The 13,929-nt window shown below is 34.8% G+C and overlaps 1 protein-coding gene across 1 annotated transcript in view; it reads left to right on the top strand.

Moving 5' to 3' along the window:
* col4a1 (collagen, type IV, alpha 1) overlaps positions 1 to 1,470 on the top strand; it is a 32,067-nt gene extending 30,597 nt beyond the window's left edge. The window contains exon 52 of the mRNA XM_077727932.1: positions 83 to 1,470. Coding sequence (XP_077584058.1) covers positions 83 to 164 — 82 coding nt within the window. The 3' untranslated portion in view covers positions 165 to 1,470. The remainder of the gene's footprint in view (positions 1 to 82) is intronic.
* Positions 1,471 to 13,929: the final 12,459 nt, after the last annotated feature.

Raw genomic sequence — 13,929 nt, 5'->3', positions numbered from 1 at the left:
GAATGACATTACAATATGTTTAATCAAATATCGCGTTAGCACGATTTCTAATATTTTGCCTCTCCTGTATATTTATTTCTAGGAAACCCGTCCCAACGACATTAAAAGCAGGAAATCTGCGAACACACATAAGTCGCTGTCAGGTGTGCATGAAGAGGACATAAGGCCCACCACCCACTTCCGTCCCCACGATTCACTTGGCTTTCAAACTTCCTGACGTCCGTGGATGGTGCTATGCGCGAGAGCCAAGTTTGAACTTGCAAACCAGAAGAAAAATCAAAAACCAAGTGCCTCTCGCTCCATGCGGATCCCTTCTAATACCAAAAAAATGGCGCCCTGTTTACCGCTGCACTGAGTAGATGTCCCCCGGAATGGTAAACCCGTGTTCATTTTCGATGTAAGCCAGGTGCTATGCAATCTTACTTATCTGTCTTATTCCATTTGCTCGCTGAATGATTAAGCTACATGTTTATAGCATTAAGTCACACTCTGTTTTCAATTTGTTTACTACACACACTGATAGTAAGAATGGGACTTGCCACTGACTCACAAACTTTTTCTAATGCACCAAACGCAGACTTATAACATTTACTTTGTTGTAAATATAATGCATTCCTAGTTCCACGTACTCTCCTCAGGTTATTGAGTCAACTTTTTGTGTTATTAAATCCCATTTTTATTTATAAAATGTATGAGACTATGTTGGACGCTTCAATAGTAGACTTGGCAATGGAATGTCTGTGTTTGGTAGATTAGGTTTTTGTTGTAACAATGCTTTGCATCAATAAATACTACACCAGTGGAAAAGTTCGAGTTTTTGAATTGTATTGTTTCAACAAAAGAAAATCTACCAAAATAAATTAGTTGTTTCTTTTGTCGCTGCTGTTGATGGTTATACAAACCCTAATTTGCACAGGATTTGTGTTAGATGTGGAGTTTTAATAAGTTTAGTTTGTAAATTACTTGGTTGTAATTTTTTTGACTGACGAGTTGAGCTTAGTCTCTTTTTTGGATTGACTTATTAATTAATTTTTAATTATTTTAATTTTCCGCCAAGAAGTCAAGCCTGTTAAAATCTTCACCGCAACCTTGGGCAATACTAAACCTGTGCAAATTGGGGTAAATTGTAATTGAAATTTGTCCAACTTAACAGATTTTTTTGTTTAACTCTCATTCCCATTCAGAGTCCAATCATTGATTCTTCTTCTAAAAATGCACGTGTATATATAAAGCTTAAAAGTATACTTCCACTTTTATTATGTACTTGTTAGTCCGCTTTTGAAATTTAATGTGAACTATAGTACTTTGATTTTGTTGATTAGGCTACAAAATGACATGACACTTTTTAGCTAAACATAGCAATTTGTAGGATAATATTAAAAAAGAAAATTGTTATTATGGTCCGGACAATTGATTATTCTATTCTGAAATTATGAAATACTCATTAAATGATTCCCTGTCATTAAAAGAGATGGACCTAAATTATTTTAGTCTATGAGCAAAGGTAAAGAGATAAACTTTAATTGGTTCAAATTTGCCACATAAAACATATATACTAAGAATATTTAAGAAGAAAATCCTGGTATGCTAAGATGTGTATGAGTTTTGAAATGAAAAAAAGTGTATTAAATGGCAGGTGTCAAAAATATTTTTTGAAAAATACCTTTTATTTTCCAAATTAGTGTAACTCATGCAATAAAGTCTTTTTGTCGAATGTTTTTTTTTTTTGCAATACCTCTTCTCGACACAAGAGAGAAGCATCATAATTCCCACAGTGTGGTTTTGTGATCTTCCACATTTTGAGCTAGTTGACTTCTCATCTCATTTTCATTTTATTTTGTTTTCCGGACAGAAGACGGGGCTCTTAAAAAAAAAAAATCAAAAAGTGATGCATCTTAATTGAACATCATGATAAGAAAAGGAAGCAGCAACCAGCTCAGCACTTCTACCAGGACACCGGCCAACAAACCCGTTGTTCAAAACACAAACAGATCGATGACCCCGCCCCCACTCTCTCTTCCGCGCTATCATCTTTCATCTATTACCGGAACGCTATCCCTTGTTTCCGCTCTCGTCGCAAACAAAGGCCTTGACCTGGCTTGTTTATCATCGTAAACATGTCCGGCAAATCTTTGACCTCGCCCTGGGCCAGGTGACACTCGGGTGACGGTGGTCCAAAGGTGTTTCAAGAAAAACAATGAGAAGGGTCGTCTTCACTAGCAGTCCAAAAGCATCTTGTTTTCTGGCTGTTAAAAATGAACAGAGAATTGATCTTTCAGAGAACAATGAGATGTACAGGTATTATTTCATTTTGATAAACTTATCCACTGTCACTGATGATGATTGATGTCCAGTCCATTGGAACCAGCTCTAATTGAATTTCAAAAAAATCTATCACTATTAATTCTGTGAGGGCCTTGAAATTACTTATTTATTTTCTGTACTCCTTATCCCAAGGGTGTCAGACTCAGTTGGTTCACGGGCCGCTAACGTCAACTCGATTTCACGTGGGCCGGACCATTTTAGACATAATATTTAGTTGTTGTTTTTTTAATGAATGGATTAAAAGAACCGGATTAAAATCCCTGAATATTCAGTTTTTTATAGATCTAAAACAATGTTTATTTAATTTTTTTTAAATATATTTTTAGATTTTACAAAGTGATTTTTGAACTAAAAACACAGAAAAAATAATTAAAAATGACAATTATTGATTTCAAAGGGGGAATATCAGGAAATTTAATACTATACTCTTCATTATAATTAGATCCTAAAACAGAAAGTCAGCACATATCATTTACTTTCTCGGGCCACACAAAATGATGCGGCGGGCCACATTTGGCCCCCGGGCTGCCACTTTGACACATGTGCCTTATCTTCACAAGTCTTTGGGGGTGCAGGAGCCTATCCCAACTAACTACAGGCACCAGGCGGGGGAGATGGTGTAACAATGCACGTAAAAAGTTGGACGGTGTAGTTAGCACGTGGACCTCACAACCCTCAGGTTGAGGGATCGATACCAGGTGGGGTCTCACTCTGTGGAGTTTGCATGTTTTCCCGGGCTTGGGTGGGTTTTCTCCGGGTACTCAATTTTCCTCCCACATTTCAAAAAAGGCTGTTTGAACATTACATTGCAAAATCGGTATGATTGTGTGGGTGAATGGTTATTTCTCTCCTTGTGTTTTGTGATTGGCTGGTCACCAATTCAGGGTGTCCACTGCCTAGCTGGGATAGGCTCCAGCACCCTTGCCGGAAAATGAATGAAATAATTATGAAATAATAAAAATTTACAGCATTACAAAAAAGTCATTGTTCTAAGTCATTTGTGATACCAGTACTACAATTTATCAGTATTTATTTTAGTTTGAACCAATGTTCATTAATTGGCTCCTCCCATTTCCAATGAATTGGGCATAGTATAGCTTCAATGGTAGCCAATGTCTAAACTTTCAAACTGGCTTTTGTTCCACTTAGTGAATGTAAAGACTTGCGTCCTAAATACCTTAAGCTTGACAAGTGTTAAACTAGTGTTTGCATGCGACAGCCAGTGTCACCGCCATGAGGTTGGGGGTCAATGTTTGGCCTGGCACGGCTTACGGGGGCCTTCGCAATCCAAAACCTTGACATCTTTAAGTGTTTTAATCCCATTGGCTGGCCTCTAATTCCACTATGTTGAGACCGACAATTACTTCCAGCGTGAAAGGTTGCGTGGCAGTTAATATTATTACAATAATCTGTCCATAATCCTGCTTGTAGCGACAGCAACGTAAGTGACCCACAACTAACAGGTAATAGAATCATTGGTCATGAGGACACTTGCTTCGTTAAATGTCCATTGGCTATTAACTGTTCACTAGAGACGCCTTTGAACGAGTGAGAGTGCCAAAATCATAAGAATGCCTCATGAAATATATAAATATACCATTTTTAATACAATTATTAGCAGTGATATTTTTTTTAAGTTCAAAAAAATCCATATATATATGGAGCTTATTATGGTTTCATGTATCTTAATGCACAGTGATACATCTACTTACAAAATGTGTCTATTTTATCACTTGTTTTTTAATTTTTAAAATATATATTTAAATTTATTTATTTAGGCAGTTAATTTATGATTTATGCAGGATTTTATGATTAATTTATGTCATTTATTATCATTATTTACTTAAATGTTTAATTGCTGCGATTGTCTTTTTACTTTTGCTTATTTTTATGGCGTATTTTGGTACCTCTGCTGGATAAAAGTTTTTTTTTTGTTTGTTTTGAGTTTGCACGACATGTTTTTCTGGTTGTTTCAGGTGTTCGACACAACCTCGACCTTTCTCTTGAGTGGATCAGCCGTGCTGTCACCTCGGTCAGATCCCTCTTGACCCGAGCCCTGCCAAAGTAAGATTAGCTGGCTGCATGCATGGTGTGGGACAACAAATCCACCACAAACATAAACACTGTACGTTTGCACGCAGCTTTACCAACATCACTTTTTTTGCAATCTAAAATAGATATTATAACTATCATTACCATGTTATAAGCGTGCTACAGGTTCCATTTATTGTGCTAGATCTCCAATCCATTTTGACAAATTTCAATTTGGACATCTATTGATGTCAATGGCAGACAATGTATTTATTTATTTATTCAGACTAATGCAGCATGTGCACAGATTCCCCTGATCTAGTCTGAGGGGAACTCATAAAAGAGAAGGAGTGTTTGGTTGTCTGACTTAATGAAGCTTGGAACATTCATTGAGGAGCAAGCACTAAGATGAGGTACATAAATTGCAGTTGAACACTATTACTTGCTAATGGACACCTCCCATGCATGAAACAATATCTCATGTTTATTGGATTGCAGTGTGAGAGTTAAGTTAACACGCTGGTCATTTGTGCGCACAAGTCAATAGGCCCCAGGTAGCAATAAGGATCATCATAACGTTCTATTATCTTCGCAATGTAGCCATGAAATGGTCGTAACTATAGTTATTAAATCAAACCGTTCTCTTATTACATCTTTCACGAGAACCATTATTGGATTTTTTTTTTTTTGCCATCTAAATTCTTAAGTAGCCACTTGATCCAAAATACTGATGAGGATGCAAAGCGGCTTTATTATTTCTTTTTACAAGTCATATCATGAGTCCCAATACTACTCCATCCTTCATTTTTTTTACATACATTTGGAACATTAGGCTATTTTTTTAACGTTTTTCACTCATACATAAAATTATGATTTATTACTTAAATATTGCAATTGTCATGAAATATTCTTTGCACTCGTTAAAGTTTGTCATTAATTATTTAATAGTTCCCTTAGTTACGAAATATTCTTCATTAGAAGATATATATATATATATATATATATATATATATATATATATATATATATATATATATATATATATATATATATATATATATATATATATATATATATATATATATATATATATATATATATATATATATATATATATATATATATATATATATATATATATATATATATATATATATATATAGTATACATATTTTTTCCATTCACTTGTATATGTAATTGTTATATTGGATAATTATATTCTTGTAATATTGTGAATATTCCGTGTGGAATTCCTCCTAAAATAATGATTTGTTTAAATACCATACTACTACTGAATGACTTTTTTTTATTAACACTAGAGTATTAGCTCATGAAGTTAATTTTAATATTGAGATGTTTTTCAATAATTTTGTACAAAAGCAACATCATTTTATCAATTGTTTTCATCAGGAATTTCCAAAGTGCTTTCTTTTAAAAAAAATAATTGTTTATGTCATTCACTTATATTCATTCATTCATCTTCCATACCACCTATCTTCACAATGGTCACAAGGGTGCTGGACGCTGTCCCAGCCAACCGGAGTCAGAAGGCAGTGGACACCCAGAATTGATTTCCAGAAAATCGCAGGCCACCGAGTGGGAATCGAACCCATACCAAAGTGAGGTGGAAAAACCAATCGGGTGACCCTCAATCATTATTATTTAAGATGAGAAATTAACCGTATTATATTACTCACTCCATTGCGACTTTTGCGATTTAGTTCTCAATTGAAAAAAAAATTAAAGAGAGTTTTTGTATTGAAAAACTGTCTCATTTTCTCTTTGTACATCATTTTTCATTCTTCTCCTCTCAATTTTTACCACTGCGGCGGGTTAGTAGACCATCAATGATATGAGAATATAAACTGTGCTCGTTCAGGCCATCATTCAGATTTTATTTCACCTTACAGTACACTTACTACTGTTTAATATGTCCTTATTTGATATTTTATTAATGACTTATGCCAATAAATATATTTAACTTAACCTGTGATTGTCGGACGCCAAACATGGCGCTTCCTCCGCCTCCCCCATTGAAATTCGCTCTGGCACTCGTTTCTAGCTGTTATGAATGAGGAACGATGAAGAAAACGCCTCCACAACAGAGCGGAGGAGTTAAAAAAAAACACACACACACACAAATTCACAGGAACAGCGAGTCTGTGGGCACCATTGGCACAGTTCGTGGGTGACTTACATTCTATTACTTTAACGTGTGTATTTTATATGCACCCAGGCCAACTCTTATGAGAAAATTAGCTGAAAATACATTAAGAAAATAGCAGTAAATGCCTATATTCGATGCTAGAGTGCCTGGCACAAGCACGGGGGTCTGTTGAGGCCTTCTGGAGTGTTGGGAGCATCAGATGGAGGGTCTGCGTGGGGTATCACCAATAATAATGGGTAGTCGCAAGAAAAAGGAAACCATAGAAACCGTTCACATATTAGTGCCAGACTGATAAGAGAGTGTCAACATGTCCTCAAATGAACCAAAAAAATCCAATGCATTCGCAAAAGAATGTTTGGGTTGTATTTTTGCTATGCTGCTTGGCTCCTTCACAAGGTTGGAAGTTGAATTTAAATTGGAAAGAAGAAAAAAAAATAAACCACATAAAATGCACAATTTTGCATATGTTAAGACTGTGAGATTTCTTTCTGTTAAAGTTCTTTTTGTAAGAAAAAATGGTAAAAAGATATGCACGCAAATAAGTACACAATTTTCAATTTCTAAATAAAGAAACCTCAGAAGATGTATTTTTTTTGCTTGTAATAATAAACCCGACATGCACACTGAATCTTTGCATTGACATAAAGAAGATTGCATTATTTATCTTTCCCACTTTTGTCAAATCCAAATATAAATGACTAGCTAATGATAATAAAACTATATCATTGTATTGTGAAATATACATCGGACAAAATCATCAGTTTTCATGTCACCTCATGTAAAAGGTAAAGAAATGTAATTTGAATTATGTTCTTTCTAATTTACACAGCAGTCAAATCAATATTAACTTATTAAATCTCCTAGCATGTTTCAATTGTTTCATTATAAATTAGCCAGGTTCATCTCTTACGGGATGCCTCTTGACTTGTCAGCTTCATTTGCATTCAGTGTGAAGCCATCAAGCACCATTGACAATTATGCATGTGCCTTCTATAATAGCAGCTAAATTTAGTTAACAAGCATAGAGCAAGCAGGTATGTTGTACAACAGAAGGATTGGGCCTTAAACAACAACAAAATCTAAAAACGGCACTTAACTTTATTCAGTCATCCAATAAATCCATTTGAATAAAAAAAGTGGACCTTTCATAAGCCACTCATGGAATAATTTGACTAAATGGCTGTCATTGATGGCCCTACATACAATCAACTTGGAAAATTAATTAATAATACAAAATCAACCATCAAAATCATATATAGTGGTGTCTCTACTTAGGAAATCAATTCATTCTTGGGATATTTTCATAATTGGATTTTTTCATAAGAAGAGTCATATTTTACATGTAAATGGCCTAATCCCTTTCAAGGTCCCCAATACTAACCCCCAAATCTATTAAAAATGATATGTACATTATCAGTATGTGTATATTTAACATCACACAATTATATGCATGAGTAAATACAGCACCGTATTAATATATATATATATATATATATATATATATATATATATATATATATATATATATATATATATATATATATATATATATATATATATATATATATATATATATATATATATATATATATATATATATATATATATATATATATATATATATATATATATAAATATAAATATATACATATACATATACATATATATATATAAATATATATATATATATATATATATATATATATATATATATATATATATATATATATATATATATATATATATATATATATATATATATATATATATATATACACACATATATATATATATATGTATAGAACATAAAGGGTAATTACTGTATGTAATTTTGACAATGGTTCTTCTCCGCTAGTTCTTAATCCCCACCCCCAAAAAGACGACCATAGACCTGTGTAATACGATGATTGTGAACTGAGCATAATAAAAAAATAAGATTTACTGCACAGGTTATTGAGAGCTTCATTCCAAGTCAGATAATGCTTCTCTGTCAGATTTCAGAGGCATTGGATCATCGATGGAATCTTCCAGAGGCGTCTTATGGGCAGCAGGAGGGGTGCTGGAGCCTATCCCAGCTGTCCCCGGGCAAGAGGCAGGGGGGCACCCTTAATTGTTGCCGATCGCAACTATGCACACGCACACCCATACCTAGGGGCAATTTAGAGTCTCCGATAAGACGACCATTCATGTTTTTGGAATGTGGGAGGAAACGCACACAGAACATGCAAATTCCACACAGATGGACCAACCTGGATTTGAACCCAGGACCCCAGAGCTGTGAGGCAGAGGCACTAACCACTCACTCCAATGGACCGCCCATATGAATATGTTAACAAGTGTAAATATTGAAGAAGTCAGTGAAAGTCACTCAGTGGAGGCCGTTTGGCCTCGATATAGCACGTAATATAATGTATAGAGTATATATATGAAAAGCTGTAAAAAAAAAGCTGTAAACAGGAAGTAGTGAGTCCCCACCACCCACATGTTGACCACGGTTCTCATGCATGGCAGAGGCATTAAAAGACAACCTCACGCCACAATCCTGTTGAATTAGTGCCCGTCAACACGGCATAAGCACATTTGCAAGCGTGCTAAGGCAAATGTTGGAAAACAAGTCGCTCCCATGAGAGTACACCACACAAGAAAGGCGTAAGAGTGCGTCTGCCAGCGTGTTTCAACATGTGCGCGTGTTGTTGTTAGTGCAGGTGTTAGTGTGGCCCTCACACAGTACTAATGGAAGAGGCCATTAATAGCACAACAACACTGATGCGGTTGGAAACACAGGAATTGGTGCAGTGAGCGCAGCTTTGCTCAATAATTCAGAAGCTTGAGGAAAAAATCCACACTTTTCGATCATTAGACTACAATGCGACGCTTTCAATAAGGATGCTAAGCATGCATAGTTTAAGAGTCCATAATATATACTGTATGAATATATATATATATATATATATATATATATATATATATATATATATATATATATATATATATATATATATATATATATATATATATATATATATATATATATATATATATATATATATATATATATATATATATATATATATATATATATATATATATATATACACAGTCTTAACTGCCAATGGTACATGTATATGTGTATATATATATATATATATATATATATATATATATATATATATATATATATATATATATATATATATATATATATATATATATATATATATATATATATATATATACACAGTCTTAACTGCCAATGGTACATGTATATGTGTATATATATATATATATATATATATATATATATATATATATATATATATATATATATATATATATATTGATGTGTGTGTCTATCAGTTCAAGTCAATTGGGATAGGCTCAAGCACCCCCCGTGACTCTAATGAGGATAAAGCAGTTCAGAAAACAAGATGAGATCTATTTTGACTGGTGGAAGCTAGCGATTAATGATTTTTAAGTGGCAATTTATCAGAAAAAAAATCCAATTTAAGCTTAAATGAAATATTTCTTTTAAAATTAAAGTCAAGAATTGTTACAAAGAAAAAAATACTACATCAACATTTTTCTGTGCCATTGATGGCAATAGATGTTGACTGTTGACTGTCAAGGCAATGGGGATGATTTTGGTGCCATTTAAAAACCATGTGTGTGTGCATTTTACGGCAATCAATTTCCAACTTTAATGAGAGGGTCTGACAATGAATGATAGTATTTCAGTGCATGTAACCATTTACAAATAAATATATATATATAAAAAAATAACATTTTTATAGGCAAACATAAAAACGTTAACCTGCATTTTGCTGCGAATCACAATTGATGGCAACCAACCAAAGATAAGAAATACTGGTTTTCAGTTTTATGGTTGTGAGTGCTGGGGGGAGGGAAAATCTGCTATTCCAGCTATAATGAATGCAATCCTGTATACACCTTCTCTCCCATTTCCATACATTTGCATTGCAACATTTGACCAATTGTGTTGCTTCTTTAAGTAGTCTCAATGAGGTGGCGGGAATGAATATTTCATATACAAACAAACCTGAATGCATAAAGCCTGTCGCTGTAAGTGCCAACATATGGCGGTCAAAGCTGAGCATGAATATGACGGGACAATATGCAAATTATGGTCAAAGATGAGGACCTTTGGAAACACATTAGACTTTTAAAAGACATGTGAATAGAGTGATTCATTAAAAATACATTTACATGCCAAATAGTGAGCGAGCAGAGTTTCAGTATGCAAAACAAAATGAATGTTCAGCGACATGAGACAAACACCACCACACATTTCATTCCCGCCGTCACTCATCTACATGAGCGCAGTTCCACGCTGTTAACCTTTTAGAAATACTGAGCCGACACAGCAAGCGACGGTCACTATCCATTCTACTCACTCTGGAACGCCACCCATGCGGCCAAATGGTGGCTCAGGAAATCTTCCTGACATCATCTTACCGTCAAACCATGACAAACAGTTGGGCAAAACTATCAGAGCATCAAATGAACAAAAATAATGTGCTGTGTGCTTGCTTGCTTGCATGTGTCATTGTAACTACAGTAAACACGTACTTGAAATGACATCAAATTCTCAGCTCATCTTCTTTTGCTTATCTGAGGTCGGGTCGCGGGGGCAACAGGTACAGTAAGGAAGTCCAGACTCCCCTCTATGCAGCCACATCATCCATAATTTTATAAAGTAGGACTACAATCCCTTCTGCAAATCCAGAGTTGCTATCCCCGATGTCCACACAATGCCTTTAGAACAAGGGTGTCAGACTCGGGTTAGTTCGCGGGCCGCTTTAACGTCCACTTGATTTCACGTGGGCCGGACCATTTTAGATATAATATTTAGATTTTTTTTTTTTAAATAAATGGATTTAATGAACTGGATTAAAGGCCCTAAATATTAATTTTTTTTTGTAGATGTAAAGCAATGATTATTTTTAGCTTTTTTAAAAATATATTTTTAGATTTTACAAAATGATTTTTGAACTAAAAACACAGAAAAATAGATTTAAAAAATGACCATTATTCATTTCAAAGGGGGAGAATCGGGAAATGTAATATACATCTATACTCTTCATTTTAATTTGATCCTAAAACAAAAAATCGAAATTCATAATTTGTTTTCTCGGGCCACACAAAAGGATGCGGCAGGCCAGATTTGGCACCCGGGCCGCCACTTTGACACCTGTGCTTTAGAAACTCCAGGCGGATATCATCACCCCCGGGGCCTATCCACCGAGGAGATTTTTAGCCACCTCAGTGACTTCAACCCCAGAGACCCCAGGCTCTGCTTCCTAATGGCTTCCCGTGTCAATGCAGTTGAGGAGGTCCCACCGATTGACAACACCCCGAGTCGAGATCATCAGCGTCCCATCCCCACTATACACTGTGTTGATGGTTGAAATTCCCCTCTGGAAATGTCGAATAGTGGACAAAAAAGCCACCCAGAAGGCATTTTAAAAAAGTCGTTTCAATTCAAAATGACCTCACTGGTTGCCGTTGGACGAAAATCAATCAAAGTGAATGAGTTAATGAAAACGTACCAACCCAATTACAGTATAAAATGGTTAACACTATTTTTTGCTGATGTTTGTCAGTTGAAATTAGCTTTCAGGTCGTTTTTTTTTGTTCATGTTTTTTTTAGCACCTGCTTATATCCTCCCACTCCCACTGCTGTTCCCCAAACCACTACAAACCCACACATCCTCCACAGTTTCCGACTTGACCGTGTCTATTTCACCCCTCCTTCCTGCGTAGTACAAATGTTCTCTCCACCCACTAGGGAGGCAAAACACTTTGAATGAATGAAGAGAATATAATATAAGAAGATGAACACAGACGACTGGAAAATGTTCAATAATTTAAGACAAATGCTAGCGAGAGAAGCATGAAAGATGGGAGAAAGACATATTGTTCCCGTCTTATAACTCAACTCTATTTAATAACATTTTCATGTTAGAAACATGATGTGTATCTGATCATGCAATAAGATTTACACATTCATTCCTGACTATACTTGTAATAATAAATATAAGTAAATATTCTCCATTTGAGATGATTTGGTTCAATGTACCCTCTAGAGCCAAAGATGAATTTATTATATGTGTGGATGTTATTAAAATGGATCCTTTTATTAGGAAGCCAAATATGAATGCATTTGGTATATTAGTATATTTTACCGCAATGCTTTAGTTTGCAATTCATCAGAAATAATTCATCAATTTTCAGATGTTTGTGTATACATGTGTGCAGTGTATTCCACAAATGATTTATGTTATTTGACATTTATTGACCTTGTTAATAATTCAAAGGCAAAAAAATTATGAAAGTAAAATGGCTTTAGAAAACACACTATACTGAAAAGAAAAGAATCGAACTGATTAATAATACGAACTAGTAAATTAAAAATAACTAATAAATAAGTTTATTTTCCAATAATTTTTCCATGCTTCTATTTCTTAAACCTAACTATCGAACATGTTTTACAATGTGTCAGAAACCCGTACAACACAATAATTTGTATTTTTGGGATAATTATAAAATAATTATTATAATTATTGAATTTTAATTATGTCTGGATTGATTTTTCATTTGATTTTAATGTTTGGTGTATATACTACATATATATGCAGCCTGGTGGTTAGCATGTCGGCCTCACAGTCATGGTGTCCTGGGTTCAAATCCAAGTCGGTCCACATGTGTGGAAATTCCATACTCTCCCTGGGCCTGTCTGGGTTTTCTCCGGGTACTCCGGTTTCCTCCCACATTCCAAAAATATGCATGGTTGGCTGATTGGACACCCTAAATTGTCCCTAGGTATAAGTGTGAGTGTGAACGGTTCACAATCGATTCAGGGTGTCCCCCCACCTCTGGCCCGAAGTCAACTGGGATATGCTCCAGCACCTCTCGCGACCCTAGTTAGGATAAAGCGGTTCATAAAATGATTGGAATCTTCACAATTCAATCATTGACATGGCCCTTGTGTCTGTGATTAAAAGCATATATATATGGGTGGAAACCATGCTGTGCTATAGGAATGCATGTCAAATGGCTCAGAAGGACCATCAATAATTGGATTTTCTTTCCACACTGTGTCCATCTAATTTTAATCCGTGGGAAAAGTGAGACAGATGTTGATGTGACAAAAGTGTTAGTTAGTATACCTTGTCACGGCCAGAGTTGGTCATGTTTCCATCATGGTTCCATCATGTTCTCATCTCCTATTAAGCTTAGAGTTCATTCCTGGTCAATTTAAAGTTTAGAAAGTTTCACATTCCACTCTTATTATTACCACTAGCTATTTGGTACATTGTCTAAATTTCTAAAAGCATGTGTGGTGTGCGTCCATTGTGTATTCAACTGCTAGGGTCAGTTGAGGATAA

This window comes from Stigmatopora nigra, chromosome 11, assembly GCF_051989575.1.
Source record: "Stigmatopora nigra isolate UIUO_SnigA chromosome 11, RoL_Snig_1.1, whole genome shotgun sequence".
Lineage (NCBI taxonomy): Eukaryota > Metazoa > Chordata > Actinopteri > Syngnathiformes > Syngnathidae > Stigmatopora > Stigmatopora nigra.
This window is presented reverse-complemented; position numbering and strand designations above follow the sequence as displayed.